This window comes from Wolffia australiana, chromosome 16, assembly GCF_029677425.1.
Source record: "Wolffia australiana isolate 7733 chromosome 16, ASM2967742v1".
Classification (NCBI taxonomy): Eukaryota; Viridiplantae; Streptophyta; class Magnoliopsida; order Alismatales; family Araceae; genus Wolffia; species Wolffia australiana.
In genome coordinates this window covers 3,305,217-3,323,391 of record NC_135850.1, presented here as the reverse complement: position 1 = coordinate 3,323,391, position 18,175 = coordinate 3,305,217, and the positions used below count along the sequence as shown (strand labels likewise).

Sequence of the window (18,175 nt, the reverse complement as noted above, 5' to 3'; positions counted from 1 at the left end):
CTCCCTGGGCAGTCGTTATAAGCCCGGCCCAGCCCAATCCTGTCCAAAATCCAAATAGTTTTTGCCTCCAACCTAGCACAGTGGACAGTAGGGTTTGTTAAACGTCATCCGTCACGCCTTCCATCACATCAGGGGAGGCGTGGTGGAGACGAAGATGGAATTGTTGACACATTCTGAATATTGGAGCTGCTAACAAATTTTGTCATTTTGTAAAATGGACAGTAGGGTTTGTCAAGCATCGTCCGTCACGTCTTCCATCACGTCATGGGAGGCATGGTGGAGACGATGATGGGATGGGTGACACATTCTGAATATTGGATCCACTAACAAATTTAGTCATTTTGTAAAATGGACAGTAGGGTTCGTCAAGCATCATCCGTCACGTCTTGCATCACCTCATGGAAGGCTTGGTGGAGACAGATGGGATGGGTGACGCATTCTAAATATTGGATCCACTAACAAATTTAGTCATTTTGTAAAATGGACAGTAGGGTTCGTCAAGCATCATCCGTCACGTCTTGCATCACCTCATGGAAGGCTTGGTGGAGACGAAGATGGGATGGGTGATGCATTCTGAATACTGGAGCCAGTAACAAATTTTGTCATTTTGTGAAATGGCCCTAAGATGTCATGTGACTCAAAAATCATTTCCCACTCATCATGAGACACTCTAAATCCACTATCCACTATATCCACAACTCAAATGGTCATCAAAGCAATGACATATCACTTCTCTAGTGCATCATTCAACATTCCGTTTGTATTGTTCTATTGTGTTGGACGGTTCAACAACATGTGAGTATGATACTTTTGCAAACAATTTCTGGATGTCTTCCAATATTTCAATTGTTATTTAGATAATTCTCCAATAGCTGTGACCATGTCTTTAAGTCAGGGCACATCATCCATGAAACAAGGTTATGATTTGATAAGCCAAAAAAAGGTATAGGTCATCATTACTTCCTGGATTAAACTACAATTTTATAATGTTTCTTCACAAATGATAGACTTGAGTAAGGATTGAGAAAGAAATTAGAATATTTTTCATTTTATTATATAAATAGTTTTTATAGATAAAAACAAAACCCAACTTTGAGAGAAGCAATAGTTTCTTTTTAAGTGAGTCGAATGCACGAAAACCTAAATTATGTTGAGAATAACTTTAGAGTTATTTTTGAGAAACATTATTAAATATTATAATTTTAATAAATCAACTAATAACTACCTTAAATAGCTTATGGCAATTTTTGGCAAGTGCGCCAGGGTTTGCCCGCAGCAGCACCCGGACTTGGCATGGCGGTGCCAACAAATGCATGGTGGGCCTCTGATTTTTTATTTAATAAAATTCAATTACTTGAGCAGCAGGATGAATTTTTTAGCGCCACTTATGGCACTAGAAAGCCTTGGGTCTTGGCCATCACATCATGTAAGAAAGAGTAGTCAAAATTAAGGGTGGAAGGCAGGAACCTCCGAGAATACAGGAACCTCCGGTGCTACTTCCTCTTGAGCTACGGATGCATTGTTCTTCAGATTCCTCCAAATCTGGTTGTCTACTTTCCTCCTCCACTAAACCTGACACCCAAACATGGTGGACCCAGGAGACACTGCTGCACTCAAGGTTGCCAAAATAGAGTTTTGGACAGAAATTCAGGGATAGTTACAATGTGGGAGAAAAGGGGTATAAGTAGGAATCTCATATTGTCAATGTGAGAAACATAGAATGTGTGGCCAGGTTTTGGAAATCTGGTCAGTCAATTTCGTGACCCCCTTTATAGGAAAGAAACATCAACCACCCACTTGAATTTTTCCTTAAAAATAGGCCCCTCCTTTGATTGGGCTTAAGCTCCTTTTGGGATCCGGATTGGGCATGCTCTATAGTGGGCTTCATAGTGCTTTAGCTCCCTCTCTTATCCACTATTGATATATCATTAATATTACATTTACCTGAGTCCTATCATTCAATAAAACAACAAGGAAATCATGAGAAAAATAAACTGCTTGATTCAAGAGAATTAAGTGTGATTAATTCATAAATCACTAAACCCCATTAATTAGGACCTATAACAAAAAAGAGTGTTAATTTCATTTTCAATATGAATAAGTGATAATTTTTGTGCATATTCTAGATATAAATCATAAAAAATTGCAGTAAAATAAAATAAATCTTAAAAATACATATTTATGGCTACATTTTTTATGTCATCTGGACCATGAACCACTACATTGGCCTACATTGCCACATAATTGTGAATAGCATCCAAATCATTGATATAGTTTCCGTACACAATGTCATCTCCATAAAAATTTTAGTGTTGCCTGTAACATTAGGGGGAGGCAATATGATGTGTAATGACCTCAGAGCAGTTTTGACAATAATTTCCATCACATGGGTTGCACATGGGACATGTCAATCCACAACAAATTCTTCATTCATCGCCTGAATTTATTCCACAAAAAGCATCATTATTGGCATGTTTCTTGAGGCATTGTGTGTGACAACCGATATTGAAGAGTGATAAGTTCTTTTAGACTATGATGAGAATTTATCATTAAATCACTTTTCATTTACCGTATATGACTCATTCCCCACCTTGCTCCTGTCATTCTTAGTGTTATTTTCATTTCATTCTCGCATTTTCTCAGTCTTCTCAACTTTTAATTATCACTATCTACTAACTACTATCCTTAATTAATATCACTATCTCGCGCTGCCTTTTACTCGTCACTCAATTTTGTATTTAGTACTATATCTCCTCTCATCACAATAATCACTATACTAAAAATATTAAATCCTTAATCACCGTTCCCAGTGGAGACAATCCGTACTCATCACTAGCTTAAATTATTAAATGAATACGTGCTTATATTTTTATTAAAACCTTAATTTTTTAGATTATCACAGAATCACGTATTTTCCATAAATAATGCACCCAACAAAACATCATGCGAAGTAGGCTGCATAAATTCTCAACAATCCACCCATGCATTGTGAAGGACACCTTGGGGACATTTGCAAACAAATATAATAGCCTCCTCTCCATGACCCCATAAATTTTTTATCTCACTGCCTTGATCGCCCTCAAGTTTGGCCAGTCAAGACTAATCTTAGTGACCTACTTGCACATGATCTTGAACCCATTGTTATTGACATTGCTCCTAATATGCCTCCTCGCATGGTAACTGTCAAAACCTAATTGACCATCTGATCCAATATTTATGCATTTATAATTACAGAGGAATCTTTGTTGATATTCTACCACATTAGTCAATAGTGTCATCACATCATCTTCCTTGACTTGTCTCCTCTTTTTTTGAGGACATACAATCCCTTATTGGACTCTCAATCATCTTTATGTTCTTGATATATGAAAAGTCCAATTTTATGAATGTAATCATTCATACATGACCCCAATTCTTATATGATTAAAGTCATTTAAGTGCAAAAAAACATTTCATGTATTGAATGGTCCATTGTATAAATTTTTACATTTTCCACTATGTATTTTTCATGATTTAAAGATTGAATATATCATAGATATAGTTTCATGAAATCATGTTTTTATGACATAGTGACTTTAAATAGTGGGATACATTTTTGGGCCTAATTATTCTCTAGAATTAATTTTTTTGAATGGTCGATTTAGAATATTTTTGATTCAGAACAAAATAAAGAGTACTCAAAAAGGGGGCTATGAATGAGCACATTAGGACTCAAACTAGTTGGTAGCCAGCAAGCGCAGAAGTACTCAAGCCAACCACACCTAGTGACCATTTTCATTCAAGCATGTGCAGTGTGCCTAGGTGGAGGCATAACAAGGGTATATTAAGCCTTGTCAACAAAAAAAAGAAGGGCCAATAGGCCCATCCGGAGGCTGCCTAGTGGCAAAGCTCGCACATGCACGAGAAGAATTTACTTTCTACTCAAAATCATTTTGATTTTAGCATTCGTATAGAGATCGTAAATCATTTCTTTATTTTAGACACAGGTGGGTAGGCTAATGAAGATGAAGACCTTGATGAAATGAGATATGACCCACCCAAAACCTGCAGCATAATGAGCTAGCATTAAAACAATATTATATGACGATGTAATCATAATCCTATAATATTCTAAAAGAAAATTATATGCCCTGGTTTGATATCTGATATTTATTTTAATTTCTTTTTATGAAGATTTTTATTGGTCTGGCCAGTTGACATGGAAAAAAACATCCACAGTAATGTAGCTTCTAACTCACTGTGATCGTTGATGGGGACATCAGTTGTTGACAAAGATGGTGGCTTACGAGGGATGGGGAGCACATTCAAGAGATGTTCCATGTCTGCAATTTAATCACAACAGCAAACCCCTTTGGTTATACAGATCAAATGGCTAGGGGATACAGCTGTCAATCTCTACCTCCATCGTCCTCCTCTAGTCGAATGACAGTTTCTCGCAGAGAGAAATGCCAAAAAATATTCAATAGACTCAAAGGGCCTTTAAGGACAGCTCACACTATCTACAACCACTACAGACCCTCCAAAATCCTTAAAAACAGTATATATCATTTCAGGTCATCTTATGACGGAGAACAAAAGAACCAGCAGGAGACCCATCATATGACTCACCTATTGACCATGAAAAATGACAGCAAGGTGGCAACAAGCTTGGAGAGGCACAGGGGGATCTCTAGAAAGGCTTGTATCTGTGCTAGTATAGAGGAGGATGAACAAGGATAAAAGCTGAAGTTAAGAGATGGTGATCATGTACCTTACCCTTTGCTCAACTGCCTTAGGGAAATTATGAATCCCTCATGTACTTCTTCCTATTGATATTTATTCATTAGTCATCATTGATTAAAAATATTCAGATTAAATGGAACCTGAATCAAAATTTGATTCAAATGTATCAAAACAGCCCAACTGAGACATTTCATTGACCACTAATCTATTCATAAAACTTCCATCAATTTTTGCTTCCATTTTATATTAAGAACTACTATAAATAACTTATTAACTATTTCAAAATATCTGAAAATTATTTCTTTGACTAATCTACTCCCATAATCTTTCATTAATCCCCGCCTTATTATTCCCTGTGATCACCCACTCTTCTTTCACTTTCTTAATAAACATTTATCTTCACTAAAATACTACCACTAGTTCATATATTAAAACTAGAATACCTCTCTACTATCTTAATGCCTATCCATACTATAATACCCTAAATAGATTTTATTTTACAAGTATCCACCTCTCATCTATTAATAATAATAACATAAAAGTATCTTATCCCCTATAAATACTATTCCAAACGGTTATCTCTTCATTCTTTGCTTTACATAATGTCCTTCATCATCATGTGATCTTAATCCCTAACTTTTCCCAATTATTATTATATAATAATAATTTCTTCATAAATTTTATTATCATCCTAATTAGTATTCTATTGCGTTCTTATTTTGTTACACAACTAACTTCTCTTCTTATCCATATCATCTTATCCTCCCTCGATCAAACCCATATATTAAACAAGTCTAAGCAATAGTCCCCATGGATACTACCTCACTCACCATTAGAGATACTGAGTGAGTTTAAATATTTACAAATTTTATTTGATTAAAGTAAATTAAAAGTATGACAACAAAAGTATGCACCTAAGTTATCCTCATGAATGTATCCAAGCTAAAAAAAATTAATTCCATAAATAGAACTCAGAAGTCACATTCAAAGCACAACCATCAGTCCATGAGAGGTCTTTGGGGTCTCATGTTAATAACTTACACAGCCATGGCATGATTGACTCCAGGTAAAAAAACATTCATGGATTCTTAAGCATTGGTTTATTGAATGCTTTTCCCTCAAGAGATCCCCTTATCAACCCTTAGTGTCTCCACACTGAGAGGTACAATACCAACCATACTCATGTTATTAGTGGGACTAGATAGTGCTATTATATCAGGATATTTGAATGTCCAATATTGAATATCATTTGAATAATGATATTTAAATTACAAAATGAATAGATTTTATCAATGAACGTTAAATGAAATGTGCGATTAACTTGCCAGCTATAAATTTTTTCATCACCAATTAGTAGATGTAGGGGGAAGGGTGGCTCGAAACATGGCAATGCTTGCTCTAGAGAGAGGCTGAGAGAGAGATTGTAGACTCTCACAGTTACCGCCTAACTGAAAGAGAAAGAGAATTGGGGGAGGGAGGGATGGGCGGAAAGAGAGAGAGAGTGAGTGAGTGAGAGAGAGAGAGCAAGAGGGAGAGTGACAACCAATGGAGAGAGTGAGAGAGACAATGGGGACAGCAACATAGAGAGAGAAAATCCAACAGAGAGAGAGAGAAAGAGGTAGATAGAGCAAGATCGGGCGAGCGAGAGAGAGAGTTCAAGAGAGATATAGTGATAGAGAGATCAAGAGTCAGAGAGAGGGGCAGAGTGACATACAGCAATTTGATAGAGAGAACAAAAATTAGAGAGAGAGTGAGACTCTGACAGAACAGATAGATGGAGCAAAAAAGAGAGCAGAAATATGATAAGATTATGAGAGACAGAGCAATAGATAGAGCAGGAGAGATGGTGAGTGTTTCAGAGAGAGTGCGAGATTAGAGTCAGACCAGCTGTGGAAGAGAGAAGTGGGCCAAAGTTTCTTACCCAAGAGCTAAACTAAAAGACCCAATCACCCAGATTACCATATACTATTTGAAACAATTTATTTCATAATATGTTTCTTTTTGACAGACAGTGACGCCTTCCATACGATGTGGCAAAGCAAAGTCTTGAATCTGGAGAACTAGCCTTTTCCCCCTTTGACTCTAAATGGGAGTTGCACTTGAGTCCACAATCACTGAAGCACTCTTTAGAAAGGAGAAAATTTAAAACATTATCCTTCACAGTTATGATATAGGGCAGTAAGGCAAGAGGGTCAACCAACTTGAAAATTCCTATGAAAGACAACTTAAAACATTGGGGAAAACAATAGTGCCCAGATGAAATTGACGATTTGAAACATGATAGACCTGATATGTGATATTCTACAGATTATGGGACTCGTGGAATCTGTCAGAATATACTATGTCGCTGTATAAAATTCTAATGAGATCAAATATAAGATTTCCAATACTGAAAAGTTGTATCAAAGATGTTTTATCACTTATGACAATTTTAAAATCTGTTCAAGGTTTTGTGTTCCTCTAGGTGATTGCTACGTCTTGTAAGTTTTGACAAGAATCTCACCCTAGCCAAGCATCTATTATTGGGCTTCACAAATGGCTCCTAGGATACATCAGTGTGATGCCACTAGGCTGCATCCCTGGGGTCACATTATCTATGGAACTAGCATCATCAAGGACTGCCGATCCCTAGGCCCATATCATCCACATCACCTAGTCCTCATCCCATGCGTACATGGGGTGTGATGACATGATGGCCCAGATGCTATGGTTCCTCCAGTCTCGTTGCAGCAAATCAATTGATGACATGAATTCTGAAAAGAAATATAAAATGTACCTCTGTTGATCAGTGTCTCAGTCTCTCTTCATCTTTCCCTTTCTCTCACTCTCTTAATCTCTGTGCCAATTGTCTCAATATCCCTGTGAAAATCTCTTTCTCTCTCTCTCACACACATTCCAACACATATGGGACAGAGATACAGGCCTGTCCCATGTCTACAGAATAATTTCTCCAACGGCCAGTCATTAGGTCCACCAAATTTCTGGGATTGCCGTCCCTTCATCCCTGATTTCCCCAGAGCCGGATGATGCATCTCACTTTGGGCACTGCTTCCTTCCCTACATGTTTATCCAACCAAAAGGGGAAGTGAGGGTTAAACCTAGGGACAGGCAAACTTGGGGTCAGGACAGGTTCCCCCAACAAAGTTTTGGGTCTACTAAGGCAGGTCCAAGTTGTCTACACTTGAGGCCAGGTCAACTTTGAGTCAGGTTAACAGGCACAAAAGATGTGACAACCAACCCCAACTCGGATAATGCCTAACACTTGGTCTATTTGGAGTCCATGTCAGAGGAATCAGTTCTGATCCCCAAATACAGATGTTTAAATTACTAAAGAAACATGTAATGCTCTTGTTGTCCTTTTAAACTCTCAAAACACTTGATCAGCTTGAAATTTTCGTATGACATATTACCAATAAAACCGTATGACATATCATTCATTAAGGAATATCTCAAAAGCGATACAGAGGGAAAATAAAAGAATGTCTGATACTCGTTGACCTGGCCATCTTTGAGCCAATATTTATATTTTGTTAATTTGGGCAAAACCCATGAACAATAATGAATGATGAATTAGGAAACACCAACCATGTGTAACCAGTTGACAAAGCATCCATGGCCAGACTTCCCAAAAGCAAGAGATGACCTCCAGCACCCTTTTTCTAGTAAGGTGGCAGCAGCAGCTCTATCATCAAGAGAGAAAAGGAACCATGAACATCAATGGCACAAGGAGAAAAATTCGGGAGCTTGTCCAACTTACTCTCAAATCAGAATGTCCAATGAGGGACCAGGAACAGCCCCCACGCTCCCAGCATTGACCAGCGTTGACTTTTCTGCTCCCCATGACACAAATCTACACAGTCCGACCAAAATGGAGGGTCTCCCATTAAGCCTCTCACACAGAATTAAAAACCTACCCATCATCTGAAAATTCAAGAGCAGTTGACATCTCTCCGTGCGTCATTCTCTGCCATAGGAACATTCAGACGCTTGAACAAATCAAACTCAAATTCAATATCAGATTTTCTCTTCAGGGGTGCCACTAGACCCGCCTCAGAAATTACATTATCTTTAGACAATCTCAGGGTATTCATGCCAGTTGATAGCTGACATTGGTAAATAAAATGTCATTCCTTGAATTCTGTGAAATTCTTAGCAGGATCATACTGATGAAGGCGGATCCAACTTGGGGAACTCCTCACTTGACGTCTCTGGCACGAAATCAAAGTTTAGCCCAACATCTGTGAAGTCAAGAGCAGTAGACACTTCCCCTCGGCCATCCTCCGGAGTAGGACTATCCAGTAACTGGAACCAGTCAAAGTCAGAAGACTCCTCATCAACAATATCCATCTGACTCGTCTCCGTAGAGAGTGCAGATTGATCAGCCTTGGAAATCGTATCGTCTTTGATCAAACTTAGCTCATGCATCCCATTAGAGAGTTGACCCAGGTCAGAAAGCACATCCTTCTCGATGTCGGTTTGACTTAAAGTCAACGACTCGGGGGTATCAGGACCTTGTTCTGGAGCCGGGAGGCGCCGTCTTTTGTTCGCCTTGAATCTTAACAAGCTGGTCCCACCCTGCTGAGCGAGTTGACTCATTATCACCGGGTTCTGCACAGCCATGGCCAGGAATGAGAGCATCTGCTGCTGTTGTTGTTCAATAACCTGAATTCGATCTCTCATAAGGTGTAGCTCAGCCTCTGTGTTCTGTTGGTGCTGCCGGAGCTTTACTAACTCCTGCATAAGAAGAGACTTATCCCTCTTCAGCCTCTCTATTTCTTCCTCCAGCCCAAACTTTCCGAGCTCAATGCAGGCCTGAGATTGGGAACTGGAGCTTCCTTGTGCAGGTATCAGCTGCGTCGCATTTGATGGCACTGGTTTCCTTCGAATTATTGTCTTAAGGAGATGCTTCTGACCTTTCATAAACCCTTCGTTTGCAAATTCTAGCCGATCATGGTTGACCTTGTGAAAACCCTGACATCACATTTGAAAGAGTTGGTTCGAGCTGATTAGAATCAAACTCACATATTCTGCAATATGAAGTGCTTGGGATAATCCAGACTGATGAGAAGACCAGAGGTTTGTTCAAAAATACGATGGAAATAAGCATCAGAAAACTTTACACCCATTTACAATAGTTTGCAGTATCAAAACAATGTGCGACAGGCCATGAAAATTTAAAGCGTTCTTAAAGCAAGATACATCAGAGCTCTGACGAATCAAGTCGTCGAAACCCATCGCAATTACAGATCACGTAACATTAAAATGAAATATGAAATTGAAGGATTCCGGGAGACATTTAAATAAAAAGTTCAATGAAAATATAAAGCGTTCTTGAAGCAAGATACATCAGAGTTTTAACCAACTATCAATCGTGCCCATTGCTAAATAAATATGGCAAAAGTTAAATTGCGCGATCCAAAAGAAGAGTGAAATTCTAAAAATACTGAATAATTAATCAAAACATCCAAAAACTGAGACCCTCACGTAGGTGTTGAGCTGCCGCACGAAACTAGAGATATTATTGTGCTTGAAATACTTGGGAAGAAGGACGCCCTCGAAAGTGTGAGGATCCCACACGACAAAGCCATTACCGGCATCGTTCCAGGAGACCATTGCATCGGTGGAAGGGTCGTCCACCATGTCATAACATTTGCTGAGGAACGGAGGGAGCTGCAGGTATTGTAGAGGGGCGGCCGCCATCGCCTCGATCTTTACCGTCGCCGGAGCTCCAAGAAAGGGCGATCGCAACCCTACAGAAATCTCCTACATTTGTAATTCTTGAAAGGGTCAGAACCTTCCGCCATAGCCTATATATGAAGAGAAAGAACAAAATAAATATCAGCGACTGACATTCATAATATAAAGTTTTCGATTTTACGAAACATTTCACCACTCGTCATCCGTCCGTCAACTGTGTATTCTAAAGAGTTATAGTTCCGGATCGTCCGATACGTTAACGATGGACGAGACGGGACGAAAACCGCAACAAATGTATACTCGTCCTCCGTCCAGATCGTCCCGTCTGACGTCCGGAATCAACGCAGGGACGCAACGGGACAGTTTTTTGTCCGAGACCTCCGGACGGAACGATTTTTTCGTCCTGGGATGAAAAAACAGTCCTGCCCGCGTCCCTGCACTAGTATAGTTCCGAATCATCTGGGACGGGACGGTTTATTCATCGGATACCTTCGGACAGGAGGGGTTTTTCGTCTGAGTGGACGAAAACCATCCTGTCCGTTCGTCTCGGGACAAATTTCTGTCCCAATTTTCATCCAACCTCGTGGACGAGATGATTTTTTGGCCTGGGATGAAAAAACCGTCCCGTCCGCGTCCCTGCGCTATATCTAAAATACTTGGTTTTAATTTTAAAAGTTAACTTTGTGCATGAAACGTGACAAATAATATTTCAATTCTTAAAACTATTAAATTAGATCGTTAAAAACATACTCTGACTTGGAAATATTTTTTATGAATATAATGTTAGAGAATTCCATAGAAATATCTTAAAATACATAAAAATAGAATATCGCTCTATAAATAGATTTAAGCATTTATGATTTATAACACACATTTTGTATATATATGATAATTTAATGAAGATAAATATGTAAAAATATTGGAATTAATGTAATAATTTGTATGATATCAACACCTGCTCTCCACTGTCAGCATGCATCACTAGAGTATCGGCAAAGATTATTTCATATAGTTTATAATTCTCATTGTTTGCTCTAGAAAATTCCCATAAATTCTAAATCCCATGAAACTGAACTAAAGCATTTAAAAATATAAGTAATATTTTTAAAATTATAATCATGAGATAATTCCATAAATTTTACTAGCCATTGAAATCAAAAAATTGAAGACTTTTTTTCATAAATGTTTTTATAAGCGTTAAGTTAGTACATTCAGTAGTACATCTAGTAAATAGATAAACTGATTAGATAATGAGGATCCATCCCGAGCCCAAATAAAATGTCAAAATTAAAATTATATATTCTACATTCCACTACCTGTTTATTGGTTAATCTCTATTGTGAAGTGAATGAATAGTAAAAATTGGTAATATTTGAAGACTATTTATATATATAAGGTGATATATGGGTTTATTAACGTTTCAAAATAATAGCAAACTTTAGATAACTGTATTACAGATAAATGCATTTTTATTTGGTATACAGAGCAGAATAATTTGTAATGCCCGCAGATTACATTCAAGTTTCATAAAAATTCAAAATCTTCTTTATTGATCTATATTATTCTTCATTTTCTATATTTCAACCCAATTGACTGACCCCAATTTATCATTACATCTTATAAAAATATTTTCCATCACTAACCCCAATTGACTTTATCTAACTCGATGCTTTTTAAGTATGATAATATCTTACAGTTTCATGTGTGGAGAATTCAGGGGAAATGGATTTGATAATTATGAGTGGCTTCAAGACCAATGGTCCAAGAAGGAAGTGCTCAAATGGGCCTAAATAAGGGGGATGAAATAGGTTCAAATTTTGATTATAATTTTGACTTAAATGATGACAAAAAGATTCTATGAAAGGTTGCTTAAACCTTTTGTACCTTCTAGAACAAGTAGTATACCTTGGCACCTCACATGTAGGCGAACCAATCTATCCTTTGTATTTAATTGACATTTTATTAATTAATCTAAATGTTGGATATATATAGGTTATTAGTCAATAAGTTAAAGAGTTATTGGGCTTGTGGAGTCATTACCTAGACTAATACACGGGTCTAGAGGTTCATACACAGAAGGTTTATTGGACACTGAATGATACTCTAGAAATACAAGGATTTTAATGAAACATCCCCTTAAGTATAAAGAGAAAAAGGTCATTACCGAGATATGCTTTCCAGTTTATCTTGGGATATCTTTACCCTTTTCTCCTTAGGTTCCCTCCCCTCTAGTATAACCATAATGTCAAGAAGATCATCAATGATGGACGATGTCACTAATCAATTATAATATGAGGATATTCAACATCCCTAGGACTGCATGTATATGTCTAGAGGCCAAATAATTGTATATGTTTTAATGATTCATTCATGGAAATAAAATGATATCAGAATCGATTCAACAAAAGGGGATTGCATCATTAATTTGTTAAATTTTAGTTAAAATATCTCATTGGATTCATATTTCTTCTGCTTGAAAATATCATCTCAGCACCAATTATTGGTTTTTGTGATGGTAATTTACTCTACTTTTAAATCCTAATGTTATTTTAGTTTTATTTAGTTATTCATAAATTTCATGGGGTTAATGCCTGTGATCTCGCTGCCTTTTAGGACACAATTGAAGTTATTCTATCGGGAAAGGTATTACATAGGATGCTATTAAGGAAGGTGATTCGATTAGAAAAAATCACTAGATTAACCTCTGTTTCTTCTAGCTCAGACCTCAGGATAATATGGAATAGTTACAAAATAGTATCAATTACTGCTTAATACTTAAGGGAGAACTTTTTTATATATTTAAATCATCAAGCTCTTTGGTGTCATCTAGATAGAAACGCATATTTGAGCTTACTTCTATCACTTAGAAAATAATTAAATATCTAATTCACTGCTTCTAGGTTAACTAGTTTCTAGTTGTAAATATTTTATAATGTCATATTCATTGGGGATAAATATAATAGGCTTCCAGAAAATACCTTGAACCAATAAATCAACTTTAAATTTCATGATATTGTTATAAATTATAGATTTTAATTCAAGCTGAAATCACCTATAAATCCATGTTAGAATGATTTGTAGTTTTATAATGTAAATTTCTTATAATTTAAGGCTTGAGAGTTTGGTGAAAATATTCTTGCTCTAACAGTAATATAATAATCTCCCCAATTAAATCAAGATAGCTAAAAAATGCAAGTCAGCACCATTGACCACTCCTAGGGGTATCAGTAATGACATGAAAATTTATGTTGCGTTCAGACTTAATGGAACTTCATGTATTTCCTATGAAATGAACCGTATTACCATATCATCATGCATTTATATCATTAACAAATCAGACTTGATGACCTGTTTCAGCAAGAGAGACTGGTCAACTTGAGGACATATGATGTGGAAAAAGCAAGAGGATGTGAGATCAAGTCCCCTCCCTTGGAATACCTGACTTACCTCTACTCCAATTAAATATTTTTGTTTTAAAATTTATGAAAATTGTAGGGGTAGGAAAGTTAAAAGATAAATGTTGAGATGCCCAATTTCAATTTATTTAAATCTCTTATACAGATTTCATGCCTTATATAGACTCATGGCTACAACAAAATCAATACAGGACAATAAGGAAAGAACAAAATGGTAAAGTATGAACAAAGAAATGGAAACAGAGGTTGCTTATATTTCATGAAATGAAATCCTACATTCATTAAGAAAAATTAATTGGGTTCTAAAGTCCTTGATATGGATGAAAAAATGAAAATGATCCGTAGCATATGACTTTAAACATAATTGTAACGACATCATTAAAATATGAAACGAAGTGCATGTGTGCATATCAGATATGTAATTTCTTGGATCCCAGAGAAAAATGAGTTTAGCTGCTCAAGTGTGCAGCCTCAAGACATATCCATACAATCTTCCGCATGTCGAGTCTCCTCCTTCACCCTTGCAAACTCCGTTCACCCTCCATCGCTATCGTTATGTCGTCTTGATCCCAACGAGGGTGGAGAGGAGCCATGGGGATAAGGGAGAATAATGGGAATGCCCCAGAAAAATTCTGGCATGGGTGAATTTTGTTCAGAGCCTCCCCCTATTTACACTAAGTGGGTATTTTAAAAAAAAACCCCCAAAGCTTAAGTATATCATCCGATATCCAAAGACCATTTGTGTGTGACCCTCTTGGCCTATGTATTAGTCTACTTAATATATATCATCATGTAGAATAATTAATGCCAGACCTATTTAAACCCAATCAATAGGTTGAGTTTCTAACACGTGGGGTGTGAAGCTACACCTCATGCTCTATAAGATACAAAGGAGTGTGTATCAACTGACTCATGGAACCTGTTCGCCATTGGTTATTGTGTACGTATAGTTCCTCATCCACTCGACACTCCTACAATGACTTATGGCATGGTCAATTGTGAAACCCTAATCGGCCATCCGAGATAGTACTAATGCGTTCAGAAATCATCAAAGAACTCTTGTATGATATTTCATTACCTTAGCCAAGGACTTCCTATCATCATCTTCCTTGAGCTGTCACTTGTTATACTGAGGGTGGACGATCCCATCTCGACCACTCAATCGTCTTTGTGAACTCTTGATGCACCCGAACTAATAATGTTTAGAATAATGTGATTAGGGACTCATTGGCCATAAAAAAAGTACAGTTGTCCGTCCACAAGGCATCTTTGGTGTCTCAGGTCTAAGGACCACTTGCACAACCGCAATGTGAATCAACCTGATTGATAATTTGGTATAATTCCATTCAGAGATCCGTACATATCAATTAAGTGAACTCTTTCCAGTAAACAACACCCACTATCTATCCTTAGCGTCTCCACAATAATGGCTACGAGAAAGACCATTCTCATCATATGAGTAAAACTAGATAGTGTTATTCTATTCGGATACTTCGATGTCTTTCTTGAGTATATATTTGAATAGAATTATTTAGAACATAACCCTATAATCTAGTGATCTCCATATTACGATCTCATCATAATTCACTAAGTTCGATCATGTGTTCATGGACTTCGTTATTAGCTCCACACTTGCACTATAATGAATATGTTCAATTAATGAACATGGAGCGCGATATGGAATGTGTGATCGGATTGCGAACTACATATATTTCCATCACACTTTCACATCATATTTGTTTGTTATCTCATACCATCTATCACTTATAATGAACATGGTTATAAAAAATCTCAAGAGGTATTCATCATTTAATAATTTAAAACTTTGTTTATCATGCATGTCCACCTTAAGCATTATGCTGTGTGTCGTAATGGCAATTTATGGAGAGTTTAATGACATCATAAACCGCAAGAGCTATGGAGAGACATGTGAATGACATACATGATGATATTTTGTGGCATACAAGCCAATCCGGCTACCATGTCTCATTTACCATATATTTATTCATTATTATTCTCATGCAATGTTTAAATATGAAATCCTTGAACACATGCAATGACCAAGTGAATTATGATGATATATTAATACAAAAATTATTTCAGTTTAAAAATGTATTCTTAATATTCGTATTTGAAGGATACTCAAGAGAATGATTGAAATATATGGATAGAATAATATTGTCTAATCCTAATCGTATGAAAAGTAAGGGTGATCTTGTGGCCATAAGAATGGAGACACTTGAGATGAATAGTGGGTTCTCTTTAGGTAAAGAGTTCACTAATTTTTTTTGTATGAATCCCTAAATGATATTATACATGAGTATCAATCAAGTTGAATCATGTCATAGTCGTGTAAGTGGTCCATAGACCTGAGACACCAATAACTAATTTCGATGAACAATTGTACTTTGACTATGACTTATGAGTTGTTATTTATGGAATTCCAACACGTCTGAGCTTAAGTGCTTGAAGAAGTTCGTGAATATGATTGAGCAATCGAGATGGGATCATACACCCTCGGTATAAGAGGAGACATCTCATGGAAGATGACATGAGGAAGTCAACGGCAAATGTAATGAAATACGAAAGGTACATTTCTCTGATGACTTTTCAATTGCATTAGTAATCCTAGTTATCTTAGGAGCGTCAAGCATATGAGCAATCATATATACGCAATGACTGATGACAATAAGGTTCCTTGCTAGTGTTATCATACTCCTTTGTATCTTCTAGGGCGCGAGGTGTAACTTTGTAACACATGTTTATCAACTTAACCAATCGATTGGGTAAAATAATCCTCGATTAATTAATCTACATGCAATATAAACAATTAACAAGGTCAATCGAAGAAGGTTTATTGGGCTATTAAAGTCGCTAACTCGATGGATACATGGCCTTAGAGGGTCACATACATGACATTTTTTAATATAATTAATCAATATACTTTAAGTTGGGAGGATTTTATTAATTAATCTCAAGGACAAGGACATTTATGAAATTTATGCCAATTTTGGATTTGTAGTTGTGGGATCATGTTCAAAGATCACTTATGAAGTGATCGGTTGGGTTAGTTTTTCATAATCAATTTATGAAAAAGCATTTGGTTTTTAAGACATGCATTGATATACTTGGCATTATGTAATAAATTTTAAAATACTCTAGATGTTTTGAAAAATTTTGCCATTTTTCCTGAATGTTAGGCGTAGCATGTTCATGTATAAATCAAAGATAATTTTTTCTTAAAATGTTATATACTCAAGTGAAAACTAATACAATATTTTTATGTTCAAAACCATGATACTAATATTCTGATTAATCACCAAAATCTAACACCTTAGAGTAAAGGGTTTGATGGCCCTGGTCTCGTCCGGGGTTTTAACAAAGACCTAACCCTTACCTAAACTTTGGTTTGATTCCGGTTCGTTCAAGTTCAGTCTTGGTCTGGTCGCAGACCCGTTCCGGTTTGGTCAGGTTGACTAGTCAATATCAAAGTCAAAGTATAAAATTTATGTTCATAGTAATGTTAAATATCCTCTACATCAAGTGGGTGCCCACCGATGGTCACCTATATGGTGTCTACGCTTAGCTCAATAGAAACATCTCCGTCACGTTGGATTTTATATTTTTAGAATTTTATAAAAATATTAAATAAATATCAAATAATATACTTTCGGTTTTGGTCTGGTTTGACCCTTGGACCTTAACCTGATTGACAAACCGATCCAGCCTCAAATGGAGGATAGAGCTGGAGGACGGATGACGTTTCATCATCTGCTCGTTTAAATTTTTTCATCCGTCATCGTCCGTAGCGACGGATGGATGACTGAACGGTTGGATTTCCGTCATTCGTCATTAGTCATCTGTCATTCGTCACGAATGACGGATGACAAAAATGATGGATGAAACGATGGTAATGACGGATGACTTTCACCGATGATGAATTTTTAATGTATTTATTAGAAAACATAAAAAAAATCGTCAAAATTTTTATCGATTCAAATGTGCATTTAAATAAAAATCCATAGTTGCTTTCATAATCTTATGTCTGTATAAAGTATCATTTTGCTACGTCGATTGTCTATAGCCACATTTTATGTATTTTATTGAGGGGCTATCTACATTTGGGCAAATACATTTGTTACATGGTGATTAAAAACCCTTTTCATTTCAAATCATTACTTAAATTTTCCTCAACAACAATAGAGATTACATGGCGGTGGTTGTTAAGTTGGGTAAATACATTCATTACATGGCACATGAAGAGGGAGAGAGGCGAGAGACAGAGAGAGGGAGAGAGGCGACATACGAGGGAGGGAGAGAGGTGAGAGAGGGAGAGAGAT

General features: G+C 36.7%; 1 protein-coding gene across 1 annotated transcript; it reads right to left on the bottom strand.

Moving 5' to 3' along the window:
* Window positions 1–8,128: 8,128 nt before the first annotated feature.
* On the bottom strand, window positions 8,129–10,529 carry LOC144713764 (heat stress transcription factor A-1a-like). Its single transcript, XM_078588440.1, has 3 exons — window positions 10,207–10,529; window positions 8,480–9,693; window positions 8,129–8,404 (listed from the first exon to the last, which is right to left on the bottom strand). The coding sequence occupies exons 1-2, from the start codon at window positions 10,420–10,422 to the stop codon at window positions 8,881–8,883; spliced, it is 1,029 nt and encodes a 342-aa protein (XP_078444566.1). The 5' UTR covers window positions 10,423–10,529; the 3' UTR covers window positions 8,129–8,404; window positions 8,480–8,880.
* Between the last annotated feature and the right edge of the window lie 7,646 nt (window positions 10,530–18,175).

Excerpts from the sequence above, each read along its gene's own strand:
- LOC144713764 (XM_078588440.1), bottom strand. The coding sequence starts at position 10,422 with ATGGCGGCCGCCCCTCTACAATACCTGCAGCTCCCTCCGTTCCTCAGC. Across the intron at positions 9,694-10,206 it reads TGCGGCAGCTCAACACCTAC|GGTTTTCACAAGGTCAACCA; the intron begins GTGAGGGTCTCA and ends ATGTGATGTCAG.